Raw genomic sequence first — 23,554 nt, 5'->3', positions numbered from 1 at the left:
TGGCTTTGAGGTCTTAATCTTTCTCTGTAGAGAGCCATCAGCCCGGTAAGCCAGCCAAAACATTTTGTACGTAAAAATGTATGCCGTAGGAAGACTAAGTGGAAACGGGGATGAAAAATGGCGGCGCGCGCTGCATGCGGTGACAGCAAAAAATGTTTTGTTGACTTGGGGAAACATATTCAAGCACTTGCACACTGAGATGAGCAGGAGACAATCTGGCTCATGTGGCCTGACCTTTTTGTTCTTGGGATGAAGATGACGGATTTAATACTGATCCCTTTGCGGTTTTAACATGTTCATCAGTAACATGTTTAATCCTATGCTTCTGCCCTTGAGGATTTCATTTCACACATTGTAGCTTTATATGCACCAAAGACATTTTGCTTGGCTCCAACTCTAACAATGAACACAATGAGAAAAGGAAAGGTATTGTGGTGGAAATTGTATTCACCCCCCCCCCCCCCCCCCCCGGCATCAGCACATCCCCTCACATTTACCAAGGATGAAAATCTTTATTCAGTTCAGAACAGAAAAAGCAAAATGCTGTCACACATCTAACAATGCTGAATTCAAAGGTTTAGTAGTGTGTTTCTAAGTGCTGTTACTATGCACGCTGTGTAACATGTGCTATGTAAGCAATTCTGACTTTTTGTAGCCAGTATGCATAGCAGCTTGTCAAAACTATAGTCTAGTATTGGGTCTTTAAATTATTTTATTTATTTTGTGTAAACCAGGTGGATTTCTGTTCAGAGACGTGCTACAAAAATGCAAACCACGTTTTCCCTCATGTTTCCCTTTTGCCTTTTCCAGTCCATTAACAGCTGATCATTAGCTCGTAAAACCGCCAAATTCGAGCAATGTTTTTCTGCCCTTGGTGGTCGTATAAGGTCTGGCCACGATGACGGTGAGTGGGCCAGTGCTGCTCACAAACATCATTAAGATGTGGGATCAGGGGACCTACGGGCCACGAGGCAATGAAGTGCGGACCTTATCAAAGGAATGAAGGTGTGTGGAAGGGAGCCTCTGGCTTAGATAAACCACTGATTTAGATGAATTTTTTAACTAAGAAGAGACTTCATACATTTCAGTAAATCAATGATTCAACATCCATCCACGTCAACCACTGTAACTTGTAGCTTACAAATTCTGCACTGCTGAATACAGACCAGAGACGGGATGCTGAGGCAGAATAAATGTGATTTCTTTCTTTATGTGCAAACTGTTTTTTTTTTCCATTGGTTTATATTGGTAAATACATGGAAATTATTTTACTGTATTCTACGTTCTTTATCAGTTGCATATTTTTACAGTACATTTACTTTTTCACTCAATTTCAGTTTATTTTACTACAGTACATTGAGGAATTACTGTAAAAATTTTGAAAATGTATACATGTGTTGTGTGTTTATATTGTGTTCATCATGTAAAGAGGTTGTTCTGGGGGAAAACCATAAGCGCCATTATTCATTGCAGTAACAGGTTTTTACGGTAGTGTTTTGAATTGATCTCACCAGTGTGTAATGGCTGTTTTGTAGTGTCTGTGTATTTGATGGCTTTTGTGTGATGTCTGAAGGCAAAGTTTGGTTTAGATGTAAGATTACATGGTTTTGAGTGGAGAGTTTGGTTTTGACATGGAAGTTTGAAGTTTGTGAAGATGAGTGTGCAGTTATGCATTTGTGTTTAGAGTTTTGGGAAATGGAGCATAATTTCAAGAAATGTGTCTTGGCAGTCAAGAAAAACTGTAATATCAGCGTACACCCTTACAAGTGTTCAGCCCTATGAGTGAAAATATTATACAGAATGTTTGACTTTTTTCCCTTTTGCCAAATACTTAAACTTTTACTATTGTACTTTTACTACTGTTCAAGTGAATTTAACAAGTCACCAAGCAGTCTCCCACTCACTTCAGCACTGTTTCAAAGTCTAAAACGTCCTCAAGAGTTTAGTATTCCATCATTGCAATTATTTTCAAATTCAAAGCAAGTACATTATTGTACACAAGGGCAGCAACATCTCAATAATTCAAGACTTAGAGGACAGTTCAAATCTCTGCAGAGTGCATTAGATTGACTGTGGAAGCCATGTAAGCTATTAAATGAATAGGCTATGGCGAATCAATTTAAATGTCTTTTTACAAGGCGATGGATGAAACTTGATGGGTTAGTATACGGATTAGTAATGCATTGAACATGATAAAAAAACAACAACTATGAAGATGCCTCCACTGCTGTTTTCCATGCATCTGATTAAATACAGAGCGAGCGGGCAACTAAATTAAACAGAATATTGAAGGGAGCTGATTAAAAAGCAACGACTTCCACGAGGAAAGATTGCCTCATTCATTCACGATGAAAAGACCTCCAATTCAAAGCTGGAGAACTTGATGTAAGGGAAGAGATGAGTCTCAATTTAAGAGATTGCTCTGAATGGGTCAATTTAAAGTCATTTTGTTCTTTGGGGCGAGGGCGCAGTGACTTTCCCACACAGGATTACTTCGCTCTTCACCTATTTTTTTGTCCAACCAAACAAAGATGTGTTGTTTGTGTGTGTGTGTGTGTGTGTGTGTGTGTGTGTGTGTATGTGGTGTGGGGTTAATTACTGTATCCAAACTCCGCCAAATGCGAGCACAACTCGATCAAGAAAATCCTCCTTAGGTGCACGGCCAAAGATTAATACATGAAGAAAGAAAAGCCAGCACTCTTAATGTCCTTTTATCATGTATTTGAATGGGCAGCTATAGAGCACAAACGACGGACGCGTTTCAGCAATAAGCCATCATCAGCGTTGTCAATTACTGTATCACCATCATCGGAAGGTAAAAAACAGAATGAGGTGTAGATAAGAAGTGGAGGAGAGGGACTGTGAGCTTTGCTATTTCCCATGTTCCCTGTGAATATATCTCAATAATTATATGTTATAATGATTAGACCGGATTCCAGCTGAGCCTTTTTTCGAGTGTGGCTCTGTTCTTGGTGAGTAAAGTGCCGCATGTAAAATGAGACCTAGAGAGGACTATGTAATCGCAAGAGTTAGAGACACCTCTAAGACACATTACTCTGCCCCATGGGGCCAAGAGAGATCACTGTTGAATGTTAATGCATTAATAATAAATAAGGCTGAGAGGACACATGGAGCCATTTCAATGCCTTCCTCCCAGTCTTGCCTCTCATTACAACAGATAATTTAGCGGGAGGTGGCTCATGAAAAAAAACTGTTTGATGTTCTTTTCTTGCTGCCTGCCAGGAGAGCTTTTAAATTTTCCATATCAGCGACTGTAATTCAGAGAATGAGAGAGAAGAATCCATTAAGGCAGCGTGAATCCAGAGTGAAGCCAGCGTTTTTATTCAAGTGATATGTGAGTGAGTTATTGTATCAAAAACAAATCGTGAATGGCCGTGAACGCTCTCCATGTAAATATTACGCCCACTCACAGTGTGCATTTGATTCACACATTCACAACATTCAAGTAGCTTTCACTGTTCAGTGCCACAGATACAAGGTAGAGGACAAGGCATCATGGACAGCAGCCTCAGACAGAAATAGTACCATGGTCCACGAGCTGCCAAGCCTCATGAAAGCATGGAACTGCTGATCAAAGGAAACACACTTTTATTTGATTACACACATATCACAAGGTCTGATGCCAGAGTGAACACTGTAGCCCTTTGAAGCCAAAATATGGCTTATATGTAGGACCGTGTTTAGGAGTTTCAACGCAGCAGCAGCCTATGGCTAATGTGATTACAGTGCCACTAACTGGTCTCACTGCACAGATGCAACACCCAATAATAAGAAACAAATTCAAGCCTCTTCATTATCCCATCATTGAATTTTTGATAGTGGATGATTAGATATTGACCTCTGTTTTGAAAGACACACATTGTGGCCATTTTCTTACCAGTGTGGCATGTATTAATGATCAAAAGCAAGGTTTTCATCAGTTCACTCAGGTATTTTTGAGATCAACTGCTCTCTGGCTGAGAAAATTCGAAAAATAAAATAACCTCAGTTCTTGAACTTTCCTGCGTTCGCATTCACTCCCGATTGAAAAAGTGAGTTGTAAAGGAATGAAAGAGGAGGAAGAATGAATGACAAACCTGGCAAAGTTACTCATTAACGTGTCTTTCTTAAGGGCATGGGGCAGGTAGGGTGGAATTATGGCATATCCTTCAACCTTTGCCCGGCAAGTCTCTGTGTTTTGCGAAGGAGCTGAAGAGGAAGAAGACAAAAACAACTGTTGAAACCCAGGATTAGGAGATATACACTTGTCCACCAACCTGTACCTGACAGGTAAGTCATTTTAGGTGTTGGTTGTGTTGGAGTAGATGGTGTAAGATGACAGTAAGTTACCATAAGTGTTTGAATAATGTAAGTGAGATAGTACTGAGTCTGTTGTGGTCATATGACTTCAGTGTTTGACCTAGAGATGACGGCGCTGTGTGCTGGCCTGCATCACAAGACGCAGCACTTTTACCTGTATCACCTGTGTATTTTTCTCTTTGGAATGAAAGACACAAAAATATAGCATCCATTGCACAAGTATTATTGGATATTTGTGCTCACAATTCAAACTTGGCACTGAATTAAGCCTTAATGCCATCTTGGTGTATATACAAAGTTAATTAGTAAGCAGTCAGGACTATTATCATGAACATTGCTCAAGATGTGGGAAGTCTGCTTCTGAACATCATGTGATAGCTGTTCTACCCAAAAGAGGACTATTCGTCACATAGGTTTTTCATGTGATTTGAATTGATTTTTTTGTAATTCAGGCCAAATAAGTTTCAAGTTTGTTAATATATCCACACCAATGCCACAAGAGAGACGTTTATTGGCCAGAGAGTTTATTGGCTATGAAATGTGAATTGTCTCATCAGTTAAACATTAAGCACATAAAACAAGTCAAAGTCTTGGGCCTCTCCACAGAGCAACGAAACAATCCTCACTTTCTGTCTTGTTGTAGGAATCCTACAGGAGAGAGATATGGGGCACTTGGGCTGCAGCGCGCTGGTGGTGTTTTTTCTTTGCGAAGCGTTCGTCACAGAAGCACATCCTGCTCCTGTATCTGTCCTGAGACACAAAGGCTCTCAGAGACATCTGCTGGAAGAAGATTACCCCGTCGACGGGAACAATACCGAAACTTATGCTGGACGTGAGTAACTCTGCTAGGTATTCTACAGGTAGCTCACTATCTACAGCCAGGTGCATTTGTGGTACTTTGAACCTTATAACAGTCCATTTACAGGAATCATTTAGAATGGCTTGGTGTTGGCCTTGCTGTGATCTAATGTGTGATCGAATACAACCAGAGGTGGGGAGTCACATGACTTGGACTCGAGTCAGACTCGAGTCATAATTTTAATTGCTGGAGACTTGACTCTGACTTGGGTTCTGGTGACTTGGCACTTGACTTTGACTTGTACTTTGATGACTTGAAAAGGTTTCTAAAGTCTTGACTTGAGATCTTGTGTTTGTGTAAATGACTTGGATTGAAAGTGATGAGATTTGTTCCAGCAGACGACTGAATTTAAATTCTGTTTTCTGAATTTGTATGGAATGATTGAATTTATTGTGAAGTTGAAACTGATTATAGAAGTCAAACCAATAATGCACTTACCAAGTTTTTATTCTACAATCTTGTATTGAAAAGTCCTAGATATTTAGTTTTCTTTAAGATATTAAATTGATACTGGACTCTTAATTTGTTCTGACTTGAATTGGTGTTCTACATTTAGACTTGACATAAATGACATGGACTTGACTTGGTAATCTACATTTAGAGTTGGGACTTGACTTGAGACTTGAGACTGACTCGGGTCTCGAGCAAACTTGACTTGGTCACACCTCTGAATACAACACAATAGTGCAATGGCATACAGTGCAATTTTTGTGACTCGCTTTTTGAATCTTGTTCATTCCCAACTTTTCATTCAAATGTAATTCCCAGCTCCGTCCGATCCACCAGAAGAGAACCAGAACTCTGTGAGCTACCTGGCTGTGGGCCTGGGCACGGCCCTCACCGTCTCGGTCCTCATCGTGGCGGCCGTCAAGGGTCGCCTCCTCCATCGGTTCCTGGCCAGCTACCGACACTCCCTGCTGCTGGAGGCCGACGGGGTCAGCCAGTACGGCCAGGAGGTCACCTTCCCTCAGAACGGCATGGGGAGAGCGGGAGGAGGCGGCGGGACGCCGGGAGGGGTGGAAGACGACGACGACGGCTTCATCGAGGATAACTACATCCAGGCCAGCGAGAGAGACAGGGCAGAGAGAGACAGACAGGAGGAGGAGGAGGAGGAGGAGGAGGAGGGGGGGGGGATAGAGGACAGCGACGACGATCTGCAGTTCACCATAGGGTGATTTGATAAAAGGGAGACCTCCTCAAAAGACTGTCTGTTTACAATTAAGAATTGTTCATTCTCATGGCATTAGAGAGAGATCATGATTGCCAGTTGAAAGTATAAATATTGAAATATTAATTGAGATGTGAAAACTGAATGAGCCTCAATTGTCTAAAACATCACAGCATCCTAAGCTGCAAAGATTACTCTTTTGTCCAAAGTGAATAATCTTTCATTAGTATAATGATGATAATGATTCATTAAAGTGAAGTGTTTTTGAAAAATGTTACTGCTTGTCATTCAGTTCATTTGAGACTCATAAGCTCTTATGTAGAATATAATTTGCTCCCATTAAAGTGTCCAATGTGACACTTTGACTATTGTGTCAGAAGCAGGAACTTGACAGTGCTCATGTAAGATAGCATTTTTGAAAACAGCAACATGTATTTTAATACACTTGTATGTATATCTTAAAATCAATTATTATATTGCAATATGTACTTCTTGAATAAACTCCTGCTCATTGCAACTCCATATCTTCACCCATATGGTAAATGTACAGTATAAAATCATCAATGGTCCAGTGAAATTTCATGAAGACACACAAAACACATCCAAGTGGTTCATGTTTTGTTTTCATGTGTACACTTACTGAGCGGTTATTTCTAAGAATAACTGCTCAGAAGTAATAAAAACGGTGTGCCCAAATAAGAGCAGCATTGCTGACAGTGGAAACCATGGAGACAAGTCTGTGATAAAAGGTGAGGCCCCCTTGTTCCTATAGGCAGAAGGATCGACCCAGTGGTGACAGTGACAGGAGCACTGATCTGTTCTTCTGTTACAACGTACAGTATGTGCAGATCCTTTAATAATGTTCAGGAATAGTCAGTTTTACAATCATGGAGACACAAAGATTGAAAAGATGCCATAAGTAAAGTCTAAGATGGGGATACAGACAACACTGCATCTGCTCCATCCTTCCTCTCACAGAGTCTTTGCTCCTTTCTCTCTGTGTTTTCCCCCCTGCCAGCCTGTTCAGATGAGGCTGGTCCTGCTGGAGGAGGTCTCTCTGGCGGCCTGGCTCATCTGTCCTCCTGAGACGCTGAACACCCTGACAGCTCGACTCCCCAGCCTCCTCGCCCTCATCCTCCTCATCATCCCCCTTCTCCTCTCCTCCCTCCTCCTCTGAAGGTAGACTAGCCCGGTGTAGCCCGCCACAGCCAGCGCCATGCCTCCCCCGGCGGCCATCAACACCAGGCCGGACAGCAACATGTCCCCGTTGTCCTGGCCTCGGCCTGCCGCGGCCACGTAGACCAGCACCGCCCCGCACAGCAGCAGCGCCAGCCCCACTACCAGGATCAGCACCGGGTCGACCCGCCCGCCGCTCTTCAGCTGCTCGATCCGGCGCCGGCTGCGCACGCAGTTCATGTCCTGGACGGCGGAGCTGAGGAGCTGCTTGAGCAGGACGGCCAGGGCCAGGAGGCAGAGCGCGGTGCCCACCCCGAGGCGCCACTCCCCAGACAGGCTGGTGGTGGTGGAGAGGAGGCCCACCCCGCCGAGGCCCAGCCCCAGGATCAGGGCCACCGAGGCGCAGTAGCACAGCAGGGAGCGGCGCGGCTCTCTGAACCACCACAGCTCCACCTGATCCTCCAGGACGCGCCGCTGCATCAGGGTGGGGTCCAGGTGGAGGCTCGGGGGCCGACGGATGGTGTGCCGGTGCTGGTAGAAGGCCTGCATCTCAGGCATGGTGCTGGTGGTCTTCTCCCGTCTCACACCTCAGCCAGCCCACAGTCAGCCTGACACCTTGTAAGATTATGCAGAATCTGAGTTGGGTTGATGATCATAACACTACACCATAATGGAATTCAAATTATGGTGCACAGTGGAATCATCCTAAAATTTTAATTGCTCCAATTAATTTTCTGTTTACCACAACAATGCTAATTGTATTAACAACAGAAGCAATTATTCACATTTTGCTGATTACATCCTGTGCTTCAGTTTAACTTCTGTGAATACAGATTACTCACTCAGTGTTAGATGAGTGTCATGTTGTTGTCCATCCCCGTCCCTTCAGGCAATCTTGGTCAAAGCATTACAATAGCTAAACAGTCTGTTCGGTCCTGTTGTATCAGAGAGGAGAGGACATCCCCATGAATTTTATGTTTAGATAATCCAGTTTCAAGGAAATCTCTCCAGTGATCAAGTAGAGAATTTCCCCTGCTAAGGCAAATCCCCCTGGCTGGTTTCAGAGATGAAACTGTTCTCAGCACAGAAGGCAGAAGTATCCTCTCTTCAAGCTTCACCAGTTTGGTCTTCAGTACTCTCTCTTACTTTACTTCTCTCTCACTCTGAAGCAAGGAAGCTATGACACAAAAATACAATCCTACAGTGTGAAAAACTGTTGTGCGTGGTGATGTGGTGACGAACCGTGCTGGTGATGTAGACAGGCTGGCTGGCGGGATGTCGTGTACTTAGCCCATCCACGTGATGGCAAGTCTGGTCACCAAGCCTCCATCACCACAGTGACTGTACTCTTGTCAAAGCTGGCGTCACACACTCCTTCCCCGGTAATCTGTACCCTCTTCACATTCTGTAACACAATGCCAGGCAGGACGGTGGACAGTGGACACCCCCCGCCCCCCCCAACCCCCCCCCCCCCCCCCCCCTCCTCTCATCACACGGGAACACCATCTTGTCTGGTTAAGTGGAAAAAGACCGGTCACAATAGTAGTGTTGGATCATGGTTTGGGAGGAGATTGGTGACATTGTCCAGCGCTCAGCAGTGAGAAGCCATGCCTCCAGACAGACAATGGGCTGACCGATGAACACAATGTCTGTGCTGCGGAGGACTGGAGGCGGTGGTGTGTGTGTGTGTAAGTGGCGGGGGGGCATCGCCTGGCTGTTGTGGAGGGCCGAGTGATGTCAGTGTGCACTGATAATGGTGCTTCTGTGACCCCGAAAGATAGCGTCATTCACACACTGAGCTGGCCTCTTAGATCAGCCACAATGGACACTCTCTTGACTACTGCCTCTCCATTTTGAAAAAACTGAAAAATACTGGGATTTAACCATATAATGTGCCTGATTAAACAGTGAATCAATACTCCTACGTGTTCATTTCAGTTTTGGGGAGCTACATAACTAAGCTTATATATTAATACACAAAAAAAACATAGTGGTAATTTCAGAAACAAATGTCCAATCTTTATTTAGAACAAATTCCATTAAATAATGTGAGCATTTGGTTTGAGTTATATGACCATTCAGTGGGGGGATGCAGTTGTGCTGCTCTATTACCCAGAGAATCCTTCAACAAAAAAACACAGTGGCTTAATTTTTGAGTACAGTAAAGTGATCTTGGCTCCCCTGGGGGCTGAGAGCAGGCAGCCTGGTGCTGAGGGAGAGCGGCCCGGTGACGAGGTGCTGGCTGTGGGTCTCTTGTCTCAGCCTCTGGATCTCTAAGCGCTGCAACTGGATGATCCGCTCTGCTTCCTCTAGCTTTGCTACGGCTACAAAGAGAAGATCATTTAGGCCACCTTTCCTTAGCAGTACGGAAAGGCATCTGAAAATGTATCTACTGTACTGTATATCATTATGTGACACTAAAACGTCATTGCAAGAAATACAAATTGAAAGAAATATGCATACTAACTGTGTTTGAATCGGTTTTTTTGCTCCTGGACTTTGAGTCCTATTTGCCCTACTTGAGAGTGGGCAGTACACTTACCTTAAGCATTTTTGTTGGACAGTTGAAAAATAGAGAGTGAGACAAAATAGGGGAGACAGAGAGAAAGCTCTGGTGGGATTCAATGCTGGGCCAGCAGAGGCACATCTTTGGCTCCAGAGGCGGTGGACTTAAAGCAATACACCAAGTTTCAGGGAGATTTGCCCACAGGTCAGCTTACCCATTAAGTATTGAGAACATGGACACCAAAATGTGTCCCTGGTAGATTGTCTGCTCCGGGGCTCCATGCTAACACTTCAGCACACACCATGCTGAGTGACAGTAGGTCACTAGCAATATCTCAAAAGTGAGAAAATGAGAGAGATGTGGTGTATTCCTTTAACCACTCGTCTTGTGACCAACTTTTTCAGCAGGTCACTTTTTTGTCATTTTCAGCACTCCTGCAGATTTTATAAATATGGGACTACGTTTTAAACCTCAACAGGAATAAATGACCTGTATCACCAGCAAATTCAATGAGGAAAATCAAAAAATAGATGCATGGTGAATTCACCTGTCATGTTATCTGCTCACCTCTGTGGTCAGTAAAGCTGCGTTTCTTCGACTTCTGGCCGATTGCCAACTCAATTTCGTAGTTGTGGACCTGTGACCTCACCAAACGCAGCTCCTTACGCAGGTCATTCACATCCTTGATCAGAGAGACGTTTTGCTGCACGGGGCAGATAACAATCATGTTTACTGTTAAAATATATTTTCTCAGTGAAACTCAGATTTGCACAGAGGAATAATGCTGGCTTAGCCTCATCATGTTGTGGAGAGATTCTCAATGAAGGTTGGGATTTTACTGTCTTTGCATTTGGACTGAAGTTTAAAAAAACAATTATATTTCCCCTCTGAGGAAGGCCTGTGGGGCGCTGTGCACTTTCTTTTGTACTTTTCTTCCTCTCTTTCCTTCATTACCACCTGCCAATCTCAACCTTTGGAGTTTAACAGTCAACAAAGTGCTGTCTATTATGAAAGGTGATCAGATTGTGAAAAATGTCCATCTTAGCAGACCTTTTAATCTATTATTGAATTTGAAAAGTAAAAAAAACACTGCCAATGGGATGAGACAATTCCACTTGTTTCAACCTGTTTCAAGAATTTTCTCAAATCAAGTATTTACCAATACACAGGATTTGATGTTGCAATCATTTGTGAATTGGTAAATGCTTGATTTGAGAAAACTGATGCTAGTGGAGTAATCTGGTTTATTTCAATCTACTGTCACTTGTTTCTTGCAACAAGTGATATCATTGCATCCCATTGGCAGATTTTTTTTCACTTTTTTGAATCCTTCATGGGTAGTCAGAGGAACAGTGCATGCAGTGAAATACTTCTCCTGGTTGTTTACCCTCATCATCTTGGTATATTTGTTCTGGTGGACATCGGAAGTTTTGGCCAGCTGCGTCTTAAGAGAGGCAATGGTCCTCTCCAGGTGTTCGCGCTGGCGACAGCACTCCCTCTGAACTCCCTCGTCTGCGTCTACGTCCACTTCCTCCACCTAGGAAACACACACACACACACACACTTCAAACTCTCCTATTCTCATATTCCCTGCATTCGCTGTAGGTATAATTCCTTTCTATACGTCTACACGTGTGTGTGTGTGTGTGTGTGTGAGCGTGTGTGTGTGTGTGTGTGCAGTAGCTACACAGGATGCACTGTGTGTACCACTCACCACATCACTCTGTTGTACGTAGAGGGTGTAGAGCTTCTGTATGCTGTCCTTAAGTTTCTTCGGCTGCTGGATGAAGGCTATACACTTATGGAGGTCTGTTTTGAATTGGCCCACATGGGTCTTCACATCCTTCACCTTGGCAGAGAAGAGATATAGGCCTACATCACTGCAAAGGCAGGCAAAGTAGCAGTGGAATACTATTTGAATTTCAAAGACTTCGGTAATACCCAGCCTTGGAACATGAATCTTGTATAATATGTGACAGAATTATAAATCCTATGCCGCACAGCAAAACTGTCAGTGTTATTTTAACTCTGAGAGTGTAGTCAATACTATGCCAGTGTTCATGTCCCCGCCCATCAGAGTTAATTTAACACTTTTAGATTACTGTAACAATCAACAGTTGTCACTAACAAATCAACACTTATTAACATTGGAAGATTTCCTGTGTAGGTAGCAGCAATTGCGTGGCGTGGTTTAACGAGCCTGAGTCCCAAGGAAGGCAAAAATAATTTCTAATCCAGTTAGGTTAAGGACATTAAGGACCAACATTAAGGACCAGTAGGTGCAGTATAGAAAGCAAGAACATGTATTCTCCTCTCACTCTCTGCATCTCCTTGCGCATCTCCTTATCTGTGGCCTTCAGCTTGAGCTTCAGGTCAGAGACAGTCAGCTCCAGTTGGGTGTTGCTCTTGTAGAGTCGCTCCAGCTCCACCTCCATCTGACGCACAGGAAAAAACATCACATCACTGACAACACTGCAAAGACTGTCTATCTTGACAAGTCAGCCCAATGTCCCCACGGCGATCACTGAAGTATCATCTTATCATTTAGTACTGAGTCTTAAAATCATCACACACACACACACACCTCTTGGATCTTCTCCTTCTTCTCTTCAATGTCTTGTTCTCGAGGCTCGATCTGGTTCTTCAGCTCTTCGATCTTGTAGTCAAGAGTATACTTCAACTTCTCCAGTTCATCATTCTTCTTCTTCAAGTCGTAGATTCTCTTATCCTGTGTGCGTGTGGTGTGTGTGTGTGTGTGTGAGAGAGAGAGAGAGAGAGGAAGAGAGGTCATGGAAGATGGAATGTTCATTCTGTGCTTACTCACACAAGTCATCACTAATTGGTGGTCTTCAGCAGTCCAAGTCATCATGTAATATTGTGTAACATCTTACACCATCTTACATAAAAGGATACTGCAGGCACAAAGTCTCTCTCTATGCATGAAGGTTCTTTTTACTTAACATGTTCTAGTGCTGAATTTGTTGCTTGTATTATGTTTACTATCCCCACATTTGCTCATTCTTATTTATACCCTATTTTATTTTTCTATATCCTATATTTCCGTACAGGGATCATTACAGTTTCTAATTTAATCTAATCAAATTTGGGGGTCCTTGACATGAAACATTTTGGGAACCCCTGATCTCAGCCACCTTGTCCTGGATGGTCTTCTTATGCTCCGAGATCTGCTTCTTCAGGTCTTGGATGTCCTTCTCCTGGGAGTGGACCAACCCGTGCAGCTCCTGCTGCTCCAGCTTCAGCCTGTTTATGTCTGAGCATCTGTCGTCGATGTCCTTCTGCAGACTGTTGAACTGTTATCACACACATCGTCCGCCGGGACAGAGAAGAAGAAATGCAGAGAGAAAGTGCAAGAGATTGAATGAGAGACAGAGAGCGAGAAAGAGAGGGAGAGAGAAATCAATAATACGTTTTCATGATGAATTTCATGGCGAATGAATCGAATGAGAAGAGGCCAGGTAATGTGATCAGGGGAAAACAGGAGACATGGATTGAGAGCATTACAATCTCTATTCTGAACAAATGCACTTTTAAAAAAAAAGAGGGAGAAAACCCCAATGAATCAGGGGAATTATGGTCACCTCTCTCTTCATGGTGCCCGTTTCTTTCTTCAGGATCAGGTTGGTCTCTTTCTCCATCTGCAGCTTCCTCTCGTACTTCATTCGGATGTCGTGGATCTCCCGGTCTGCATCCTCCTCTGTCAGCTTTACGGTCTCTTCAAACTCGCGCGTCTGCTGCCTCGCCTCGTCCTGGCACTGTACGAAAACAAAAGCACAAATGTGACCGAATCACCGCACCTACGCGGTTCCCTGTGGAGTCCGTCCCGCTTCATTCTGGCCACAAAAGACCCCGCCTCCTCCTCCCTGTCTTCCCCTTGCTCGTGCGGACTGACCTGGCCCAGGACGTGAGTCTTCTCCTGCAGCTTGGCCTCGTAGCACTGAGAGAGCTCCTCCAGGGCGCGGGCTTTGCTTTCCTCCACAGCCATCAGCTGCATCTCGTAGTCTTCCTGCATGCTTTGACACTTAAACTGAAGCTCCTGGTACTTCTCGTGCTCCAGCATCAGCTTCTGGGTGTTGGATAATTCTGTGTGTGTGTGTGTGTTGGTGTGTGAGTGTTTGAGTGACAGAGAAGGATAGAAAAATATTGATAGTAGATAGATAGTAGGCAGACAGACAGACAGACAGACATAATTGACAGATAGAGATAATTAGATAATTAGATAGGCAACATTGTTCTGTGGTGTCCCTGGTTTGTACAAGTGCTGATGTTGATCCTTTCTTACCTAAATCCTGCAGTTCGTTTGAGTGTTTCTCAGTGACCTCTGCATACCTCTCCTGGTGCACAACTTCCTGCTTATCTCTCTCGGTCTTCATAACCTAGAGTTAGAATATAACTTGTGAATAGAGAATGAAGGCCTTCAACCATACAATTCACTCCAATGGCAAAAGCATCCAGTGCTGACTTACTACTGACTATCCCTCTACAAGGACTTGCCACTATAAAGTGCTGAAGGCTTGTTCCATTGCAAGTAAATACAACAGCGTGTGCCAATTTAACTGAATGCAAGCATGGCTGAAAGAACTCCAAACACGCTAAAACCTCACTTAAATATGATTGTCTGCACCTGTTGTCATCCATGCAATTATTCTTAGTTGATCATCCGCAATGGGAGAATTTACCACATGCTATCTGTTCAACTGCAGACACAATTTAGCACGTTTGGGATCTTAGTAAATCAGGCCCATATTTGGAGTAGAGTTGTATGGTAGATGGCCAGCGGACCTGGTTCTTGGTCTTGAGAGCCTCGATCTGCTGGATGAACTTCTCAGAAAGGTCTTTGATCTTATCGTTGTAGTTCATGTCCTTCAAGCGGAGCTGGTACTCGTTCTCCATCTTCAGCTCATCCACCCGCATCTTCAGCTCAGACATGTTCTGATTCTATAACACAGACAGACAGGAACATAGGACTGAATGTTATTTACTTTTTATAATGTATGTCCCTGTATGTTGCTCACTGTTTGAGTGCTAGAACGCGGATTTCAGTGAGAACACCTGATTAAATAAAGGAACTCAAACTGAAAAATGTCTTTGAACAAGGTTATCTGTACAATATATATTCATAAATCAAACACACACACACACACACACACACACACACACACACACATACACATACACACACAAGCATGCATACACATGCATACACAGATACACTCACAGACCTTCTCCTCCAGGTCAGACTTGGTGATGAGGATCTCCTCAGTGTAGACGATCTGCTTGTCACTCTTCAGTCCATGGCCCTCCTTGTCAATGATCTTCCACATCAGCAGGCAGCCGTCCTCGGACACCGTCAGCAGGAACTGATCATCAAACGTGATCACCATCTGAGGACACACAAAGTCACCAGTCTTGTTTGTATTTGATGGAGTTCTTCATAGAGTTGGGCGACGTTGTCCATAGTCAGATCGTCCTATCGTCACCCTGTGAGATCGCCGATGCCGATGCTATCGCCCGGGGGGGGGCAGAGAGAGAGAGAGAGTGTGATGGTGAGGCTGGTGAGCAGAGAGTATGAAGTTAGCAGTATAGCTGTGAACGCAGCAGTGCAGTGTGTGTACAGTTTAGGCTATTTGTCAGTGAATAAATGCTCCTACTGTGCAATTCAAAAATGTTTCTGGTGGAGCGGCATGTCCGCCCGCTGAGCCCCGTTAATCAGCACGAGTGACGAGTGAATTTTAAATCCTTAATTACAAACCAGTTTGCCGTCTCTTTTCCATGGATCTGACACCCCGCATCTCCATTCTCCATTGCCTGCTCACCAAAACTTTGCTCTGCGCTCCATAAGAGTAGTTAACGTTATGGGTATGATTTGGATTGTGATATTAAAGATAAGATAATAATGTTAAACTGAACATGATGCTGTGATATTGTCGCACCAAGCACAGACACACAGACTTTTAAAAGGGAGCCACTTTTGCTGACCACGAACACCAACAGTCAACGGGACACAGTTTGCCTCAGTATCTCAGCTAATACCAAGGTATCAGAATGAACTGAAAACCAGATGAGAGTGGGATTATTGCTAACAAGATACATTGTTTACATGCACCAAGAACTGAATACTTGAGCATCCCGAGAAGCAATGGAACATTCAGTTAGGGTCAGTGTAAACACGTGCAACATGTGGAGACAACAAGAGGAGTTACAGATATAGAGTTATATACCTGATATTTGTTTATCCTTGATCAAATCAAACAGGGCTTGTTGGGGTATATTTGACCAATGAATGTAGCTCATTCTAACAATCATACTATATACCTATTTGACATTTTAATCAGATGCGGAAGGATAACTGCTTTTGTCTCCCTAACTGATATCCCATCGGTTTACACTTTTGAATGATCCCTCCCTGTGTCATGTGCCGCCCCAATATCCTGTTTCAACAGGAAATACATCACATTAAGGAAGCAAGATGCTCTCAAAACGCTGTTTCATTGTGACTTTGAAATAAAGTTCAGAACCACTGCAGTGTAAATTGTAACAGAAGAGATGATCACAGTTTCCTTTTTTTGACGTTCTGACCCACCTTGGTGACGGGGCCACAGTGGGCCTGGTACTCGATCCAGTCCTTCTGGATGGGTAAGGGGTATTTTGTTGCCCTGATGGTACCACTGGAGGTCCCAGTGAAGATGACCCTGCCGTGGCGGGACGTGGCAATAGTGGTGTGGGCCTCATCGTCACCAGGAACCTCCCTCAGGATCTGTGGAACAGGATGGCCAGGGTACAGTCAATCTAACACACGCCCAAAGAGACAGCAACTCAGCTGAATTTAGGCTTGCCTTAAAATTTTGGGGAAAAAAACAAAAAAACTGTTTAGTAATCAGGATTCACGAATTGAAAAGATACTGATAATCACGCACACATTCATACACATTCTTGGAGTTTGTAATGTACATGTTCTGTTTTGCTTTAATTAGCATTGTTTTTACATTTGTTGTTTTTTGCTTCACCGCAAACAAAAGAAAAAAGAAGGCTATGGCATCTAGGTGTCTGAAAATTGTCTAACATTTTGTAATAAATGTTAATAAATAATAATAAAAATGTAATAAATCATGCACTTCCTTCCTTTACAGCAATGGATACCATTCCATAGATGAACAATTGTGTCTCTGTTACTGTATGTTGCAGCTCAATATGTGATGTGCCAGCATTGTTGAGAAAAATATTAACCCTTAAACATAAAATAAAATAAGGTAAAATAAAAATAATAAAAACACTGAAGGGTCTGGGACTTATTTAATCCTCCAGTTTACAGGAATACGGTTTACTTCTTGGAACTAAACTGCATTCCAAAGCAGCATTATCCTAAACTCTGCTTAGTGTCTGGAACTAAATTTACTGCTTGACAGCATTAGCTTATTAGAAGCTCTTTCAAGAAGCAATACCTTGTGATTTCACTGGCATAGCTACTTTAGACAAATGCCAGTAAAAAAAAATCTCTCTCTTTCCTAATAGTTCCCTCCTACATGAACATTATATAGTCACAGGAATATTGTCACAGCATGGCCTCCCTAATCCTTGCACCCATTACAATTAGATTAATTTTGGTGATTTGGTGAAGTCTATGTAAATGCAAATTTAAACTAAAGGGACAGATATAATAGTGTGTCCTCTCTAGTGACCTGACAGTCTTGGATTTCCTTCAGGCTGTGGTCTGTTCCCACAGCGAAGATGGTCCTGCAGTCTGAAGAGAAGGCGACACCCGTGTAGCTGCAGGACTTCAGGACGCTCTCCGACTCGCGCTTGCTGGTCTGTGTATTCCACTCGTACACCGCGCCATCCATCCCACACGACACCAGCCGGCTGTCGTCCGCGCTCCATTCGATGGCCCGCACCTGCCACAAATAAAAATTAAAAAAAAGAGAGAGAGCAGCATTTAGGCAGAGTCAAGAATTCCCCATGAGACACTACTATTTACCTTCTGCAGAAGGTGTGGTAGAAAACAAGCCAGGTTGTACATGTTCACTTTGGCCACACTCTGTGTGCCTCATCCTCAGACCTGGCTCACCTTTCCGTTGTGGCCCTTCAGACTCAGAAGGTTTTCGAAAGTGGTGAAGGAGTAGATGTGAATGACATTTCCATTGACGGCAGCAAACATGTGGCCACCATGGCTAAAGGCACACTGGGGAGAGAGAGAGAGAGAGTGAGGGGGAGATAGAGAGAGAGAGAGAGAGAGAGTGAGGGGGAGATAGAGAGAGAGAAAGCTAAAGTGCATCATTGGGCTGAACTTTAAGTACTCTCTGGAATTCAGGAGTAAGGAACAAACCACCAACACACACACACACACACACACACACACACACACATACACACACCCCACCTCTCTGCAGCCCCGCACAGTGAACTCCTTGACAGGGCAGATGTCATCAATAAGCAGGTTCAACAGCCTGAGCTTGTCGGAAAAACCCACCAGGATGAAGAGGCCAGTGGGGTGCAGCGCCACACTGTACGCCACCTCCTCGAACTGCTTGTAAAACTCCAATGCTCTAGTGACAAGTCACAGGGAACGGCAATGAAGAAACACAGTAGCATGTCCATAACAGTGGCATACTGGTTTTGTGTGCATAAATAACATTGAACAGCCACTTTTGCATTTTGCTGCACCATGCCTCAATACCGGGGGTGATGTGATGCTGGGCCCCTCACCCAGATGCATCTAACTGAAATTATTCCCCTTTTTTCCCCCACTAGCGGTGCTCCTGTGCCTCACCGCACCTCAAGGAACAATATAGAAACCTATCAGCCCAGTTCTGCAACCTGATGGTCTGAGCCACAATCTACCCCATTGCGCTGTGAATTGTGCTGTATTTGATTGCATCTGTATGACTGTAAATCAGTCAGGAAGTGAGAAAAAAAGTCTGATAATGCCTAGGATTTGGGAGTGAAAATGAAGAAAATATATCACACCACATATACAGAATAGCGAAGGACTTCATTTTGTCTCTTACTTTGTTTTATAGTTCCAGATGCGGACAGAATGATCCAGAGAGCAGGTGGCCATGAGGGGCTTGCGAATGCAGATGGACAAGCCAGTGATGGCCTTGGAGTGGAAGGAGTGGGACAGGAACTCAAACTGTGCTTGCTCCCCCTAGTGGACAGTATTACAAAGTACACATTTGAGTGTCAACCTAGGAGTCTCAACTAAACTCAAATTTCAGGGTCAAGTTCACTGGTGGCAGACAGTGTATCTAACCTGTTGCTTTGTTGTCTAAAACCTGCTAGATGAGGGGAAAGAAGGATGATGGAAGCAGACACTGAAGAGACAAAGGGAAGAATGTATGAAGGAAGGAAAGAAGGGGAGGGAGAAAGAAAGAAAGGCAGGGAGAGAGAGGAAGGGGAGGATGGAGGGGAGAAGGAAGGAAGGAAGGAAGGAGTATTGGTAGTGTAGGAGCGGTGGGAGTGGTGGTTGTACGCTGCTACCTTGTTCATCTCAGTGGAGGACAGCATGAGGCTGTAGAGCTGTCCTTGGTCTGTGCTGATGGCCAGGGTCTCCTCTGATGGATTGATACACATGGTGGCAATCTCCTGGTGTTCCGCCTGGATCAGCTCATTGTTGCGTGGGTCTGCGGGGATCTGACACAAACGCATTAGGGATGGGACGATATGTCGAAATTCAATATATTGCAATAAAAAATGTGGCAATACCTATCGTGGGGCAGAAAAATGAATCGTGATAAGAGATACATTTTATTCTGCTGTAGTAATCACAAATGAGACGGTTTGCCCATCACAATTTCACAAGCGCTCCATCGAAGTTATATCATTTGCACTTTGTAATGACATTGCATGGCACTAGCAAGCCAGTGCCACGGCTAGAAATATTTATGGCTCAGAAATAAATATAATTCAGCAGTCAGATGTTGTTGTCATTGAACTTTTATTTATTACATCGTATCGTGTTTTTATCGAATCGTGAAGCCCATATCGCATATCGAATCGTATGGTGAGATAAGCAGATCGTCCCATCCCTAAAATGCATACATGCGTACATGAACACACGGCCACACACACACACACACATACACAGAGCCTACAGTACAATGGCGCTGTTCCAGTTTGTCCCCATTAACAAGAAACACTCACCCGTATCTCCCTGGTCTTTCTGTAACTGTCGTCCTCATTCTTCTCATACAGACAGATGGTGCTGGGGCCCGCGGAGCAGGCGAAGCCCTTGGAGTAGGACAGGATGGCTGTGACACGAGGTGTGATGGGGCCCTCCTCCACGTCGGCGTCCTCTATCTTACTCCTCTCTATATGTCTGCGCAGTGACACCACAGTTTTAATTCAATTTATGATGGTAGTTTCAGCCAAGCAAACTGATTGGTCAGAGATGCATTACAACCATATCGATCATTCCCACAACACAAGGTTAGCTGTATTGGTTGCTATGACAACTCTTGTAGTAACCAGCGAGCTAGCAGGTGATCCTACTTGCTTTGTCCTGTTTTGGTATTCGTGGGTATCTATTTTGCTTGGGATATTCAGTATATATATATTTGCAAAACATTGATCCGATCTTTGAGTTCATAAAACAACCTCTACACATACAGAAACATTGTCACATTCTCATCGTGACCTAACGTCCGACCTGTCAGACTCCTGCTGTACAGGCTTAGTGGTGACGTCCATTTCCCTTCGCAGGTCCCCAGACTCAAACACCAGCAGCCTGCCCGTGTCCGTCCCGGCGATCGCCCGTTCCTCTGTCATCCAGGCGTGGCACAGGAGGTTGACGGACTCCACCTTGGGGGAGCTGGTCTGTTTCAGCGCACCCTCTGAGTAGCGGAACAGCTTGAACACGCCGGTGCCGCTCACACAGACCTGAGTGTTGTTGTGAGGGTTGAAGCTCACCTGATACGACAACATGAAAATGGTATAACAGTGTTCACAGTGCATTTCGCATACAAATTAGAAACAGTCACGGATAGATGATGAATGCAGTATTGCCAGTATTGTGCAGTATTGATATCCATGTTATATTCTATTTTTCAGTAATTGGCATTGTCATGGCAAGTTTTGTGTATTGGCTAAATAGCCATGTTGATGTTTTGGACAATGCTGTGTGTCTCAAGGTGAGGAGGGATGTGTGTGTGTGTGTGTGTGTGTGTGCAAGGGCTGTGGCTGCATTGATGAGACACATGTGTCTCTTACCTGGGTTACAGGATTATTTGAGTTGCTGGTCTTGACCGTTGCCATGACTTTTTGTTTTTCCCAAAGCCAGAAGACCAGCGTCCACTCTGGGCCACCCGCTTGACCCACCAAGTACTTGGAATCAGGGGAAAAAGCCATGCATACAAACTCTTGTATGTGAATGTCTCCTACACTCAGAACCTTTCGCTTTCTGCCCTGCTCGTGCTGCAGGTCGTACACTGTGATGGTGGCCTTCTCACCACACTCTGACACCGCCAGGTAGCGCCTGTTGGCACTGATGGCCAGAGCCTGCATGCCCTGGCTTCTCTCTGTGCCTGGTGGGACACCATAAATAGAGGTTAAGAGCTAACGTGTTTAAAAATAAAAAGGAATCTCAGAGAAATAAGGCCTGCAACACACTGGGTGATGAAACCAACATCTTAGTTGTTTTCAGTCTCATTCCGTGTGATTGCATGTATATTTGTGGCATTAGCAGTGTGTGTGTGTGCGTGCTTGTGTATGGTGTGTTTGAGTGGACATGTGTGGTGTGTGTGTTGTATGTGTGCGTGGTGTGTGTATGTGTGTGCGTGCATGCTTGTGTATATGGTGTGTGTGTGTGTGTTTGTGTCTCTGTGTTGTCTATGTGTGGAAAACACACACTTCCACCAAAAATGTGTTGTCTAGCTAGCTAGCCTACAGCTAGCCCACTATAACGGGCACACAAGTGGATAATTATCCAGCCTACCTGGAATGAACTTCTGCCATCCCTGGTCAATGTTATAGCGGACGCAGTTGTTTCCACAGGGGAAGACGACAGTTTGGTCTTCGCAGAAACACACATTGTTAGTCACACCTGTCCGTAGACCGAAGCTGAAGCTGGACTGAACGACTATTGCCATTTCTCAATGGAGCATGCAGTCCTCTGTCAGAGCACACCTCACTGAATGTGAAAAGTAACGTGAGGCAAAGATTACTCATGCTGCAACACACAAACAATATATTTCTCGTATGCATTATCTGTTGTTTATGTACAAAACGCTGTGGTAACGTTAACTGTTTTAACGCTTAACGTTACCTGCGCGAGCTTTTTCGATTTTTTTAGCCACGTTTTTCGATGCAAGCTAATATCTGAACGTTGTTGGTGGTAAAAAAAACAAGCACTTATACACTTCCTCAGGTCAGGAGACAAACCTGGTCTGTTGATGTGACTGTCCGATGTACGAAGTGGCGTCTCGTTTGATGTGGGTTTGTATGCTAGCTGACCAACTGTTGTCTCTGAAAACTTAAAAAAAAAAAAACCACTCCAGCCAGGAAGCGTATTCTTGAGTGTATGGTTGCCAAGGCTACACGAAGCCAAGACGATACCATGGCAACCATGGTAATGCCGCGCAGTGTGGTAAAAGAGCCACTTGATGGCAGCAACTATATTAAACGATATTATTCCTTGCAATTTGAGAATATAAAGTAAAAGTAAGACAAGACGCACGCAAATACACGAGTAATTAATGATAAATAAATACCTATGATTGGTATCCAGAGATTAAACAATCAGGGGAGCTGAGCAGTACGCTTTAATGTCAGTGGATGAGTTTTATTTATCATGTCTCAATTGTTTTTATTTTTCCTTGCAAATGAACCGATTGACAACAGAAAAATGGCAGGCCAACTCTTGTATAGTGTTTATTGTAATACACTGCCAACTGGCATCAACATATTCCAAACTCCTTGAAAGAAATAATGACTTTGTTGAATGAATCTTTGTTGAATTTGAACAAATTGCCCTGTGCTTGTAACCCAGGCGACTTGCCCGCTTGCTCCCTGTCCCTGGGCGGAGGAGGCTGTGGCTGCTGCCTCAACATCGCCCCTTCCTGCTAGGGCTTCAGATGCACAGATGTGTGAGGGGCAAGAAACAGCCCTCTGCAATCCTGAAGAATAAAATAAATAAGAGAAGCAAGGATATCCATTACATGACGGACCTCTAATCAAAATATCAAGTTCATAACACAGCTGAGGAAGCCAAGCTGTCCCGCATACAAAATGGAACAAATCAATTTGTCACTGGTAGCCTACATTTAGACAGGTCACAGTATCAATTCATTTTCATTAATGTTAGCCTGTAGTATCATTCAGAGGGAACAGCCACTTACAACAGGAGGTGCAGGCTCTGGTGGGGATGGGTAATGCACTGCCCCCGGCTGGAAGTGGGGGAAAACTAGGGATCCATCCTTGTAGGACCCAGGCGGCATGGGTGGCATGGGTGGCATGGGTGGCATGTTAACTAGGATCGGGCATGGAGCGTAGCTGCTGGGGCAATGAGCAAAAA

The 23,554-nt window shown here is 44.1% G+C and overlaps 3 protein-coding genes across 3 annotated transcripts; 1 reads left to right on the top strand and 2 right to left on the bottom strand.

The window, feature by feature from the left end:
- The first annotated feature begins 898 nt into the window (after positions 1-898).
- Positions 899-6,354, top strand: LOC139926112 (uncharacterized). Its single transcript, XM_071917703.2, has 3 exons — positions 899-971; positions 4,964-5,152; positions 5,948-6,354. Exons 1-3 carry the CDS (start codon positions 899-901, stop codon positions 6,352-6,354), a joined length of 669 nt encoding a protein of 222 aa, XP_071773804.2.
- A 1,016-nt stretch (positions 6,355-7,370) lies between these two features.
- On the bottom strand, positions 7,371-8,081 carry LOC139926133 (transmembrane protein 125). Its single transcript, XM_071917729.2, has one exon. It carries the CDS (start codon positions 8,079-8,081, stop codon positions 7,371-7,373), a length of 711 nt encoding a protein of 236 aa, XP_071773830.1.
- Positions 8,082-8,838: 757 nt separating this feature from the next.
- cfap57 (cilia and flagella associated protein 57) lies at positions 8,839-22,130 on the bottom strand. The gene is made up of 23 exons (XM_071917702.2): positions 21,977-22,130; positions 21,253-21,566; positions 20,693-20,952; positions 20,188-20,362; positions 19,525-19,677; positions 19,053-19,192; positions 18,425-18,590; positions 18,113-18,226; positions 17,727-17,939; positions 16,631-16,804; positions 15,270-15,431; positions 14,830-14,985; positions 14,330-14,423; positions 13,940-14,130; positions 13,629-13,802; positions 13,182-13,340; positions 12,614-12,757; positions 12,348-12,464; positions 11,744-11,878; positions 11,417-11,566; positions 10,597-10,732; positions 9,684-9,847; positions 8,839-8,928 (listed from the first exon to the last, which is right to left on the bottom strand). The coding sequence occupies exons 1-23, from the start codon at positions 22,128-22,130 to the stop codon at positions 8,839-8,841; spliced, it is 3,735 nt and encodes a 1,244-aa protein (XP_071773803.2).
- Positions 22,131-23,554: the final 1,424 nt, after the last annotated feature.

The sequence above is a fragment of the Centroberyx gerrardi genome, chromosome 13 (assembly GCF_048128805.1).
Source record: "Centroberyx gerrardi isolate f3 chromosome 13, fCenGer3.hap1.cur.20231027, whole genome shotgun sequence".
Lineage (NCBI taxonomy): Eukaryota > Metazoa > Chordata > Actinopteri > Beryciformes > Berycidae > Centroberyx > Centroberyx gerrardi.
Note: the sequence above shows the minus strand (reverse complement) of the source record. Positions and strands in the feature narration are given on the sequence as shown.

Coding starts and splice junctions, on each gene's coding strand:
- cfap57 (XM_071917702.2), bottom strand. CDS start 22,130: ATGGCAATAGTCGTTCAGTCCAGCTTCAGCTTCGGTCTACGGACAGGT. Junction 21,567..21,976: donor ATGGCAGAAGTTCATTCCAG/GTAGGCTGGATA, acceptor GTGTCCCACCAG/GCACAGAGAGAAGCCAGGGC. Junction 14,131..14,329: donor AAACGAACTGCAGGATTTAG/GTAAGAAAGGAT, acceptor ACACACACACAG/AATTATCCAACACCCAGAAG.
- LOC139926112 (XM_071917703.2), top strand. CDS start 899: ATGACGGTGAGTGGGCCAGTGCTGCTCACAAACATCATTAAGATGTGG. Junction 972..4,963: donor GGGGACCTACGGGCCACGAG/GCAATGAAGTGC, acceptor GTCTTGTTGTAG/GAATCCTACAGGAGAGAGAT. Junction 5,153..5,947: donor TACCGAAACTTATGCTGGAC/GTGAGTAACTCT, acceptor TGTAATTCCCAG/CTCCGTCCGATCCACCAGAA.
- LOC139926133 (XM_071917729.2), bottom strand. CDS start 8,081: ATGCCTGAGATGCAGGCCTTCTACCAGCACCGGCACACCATCCGTCGG.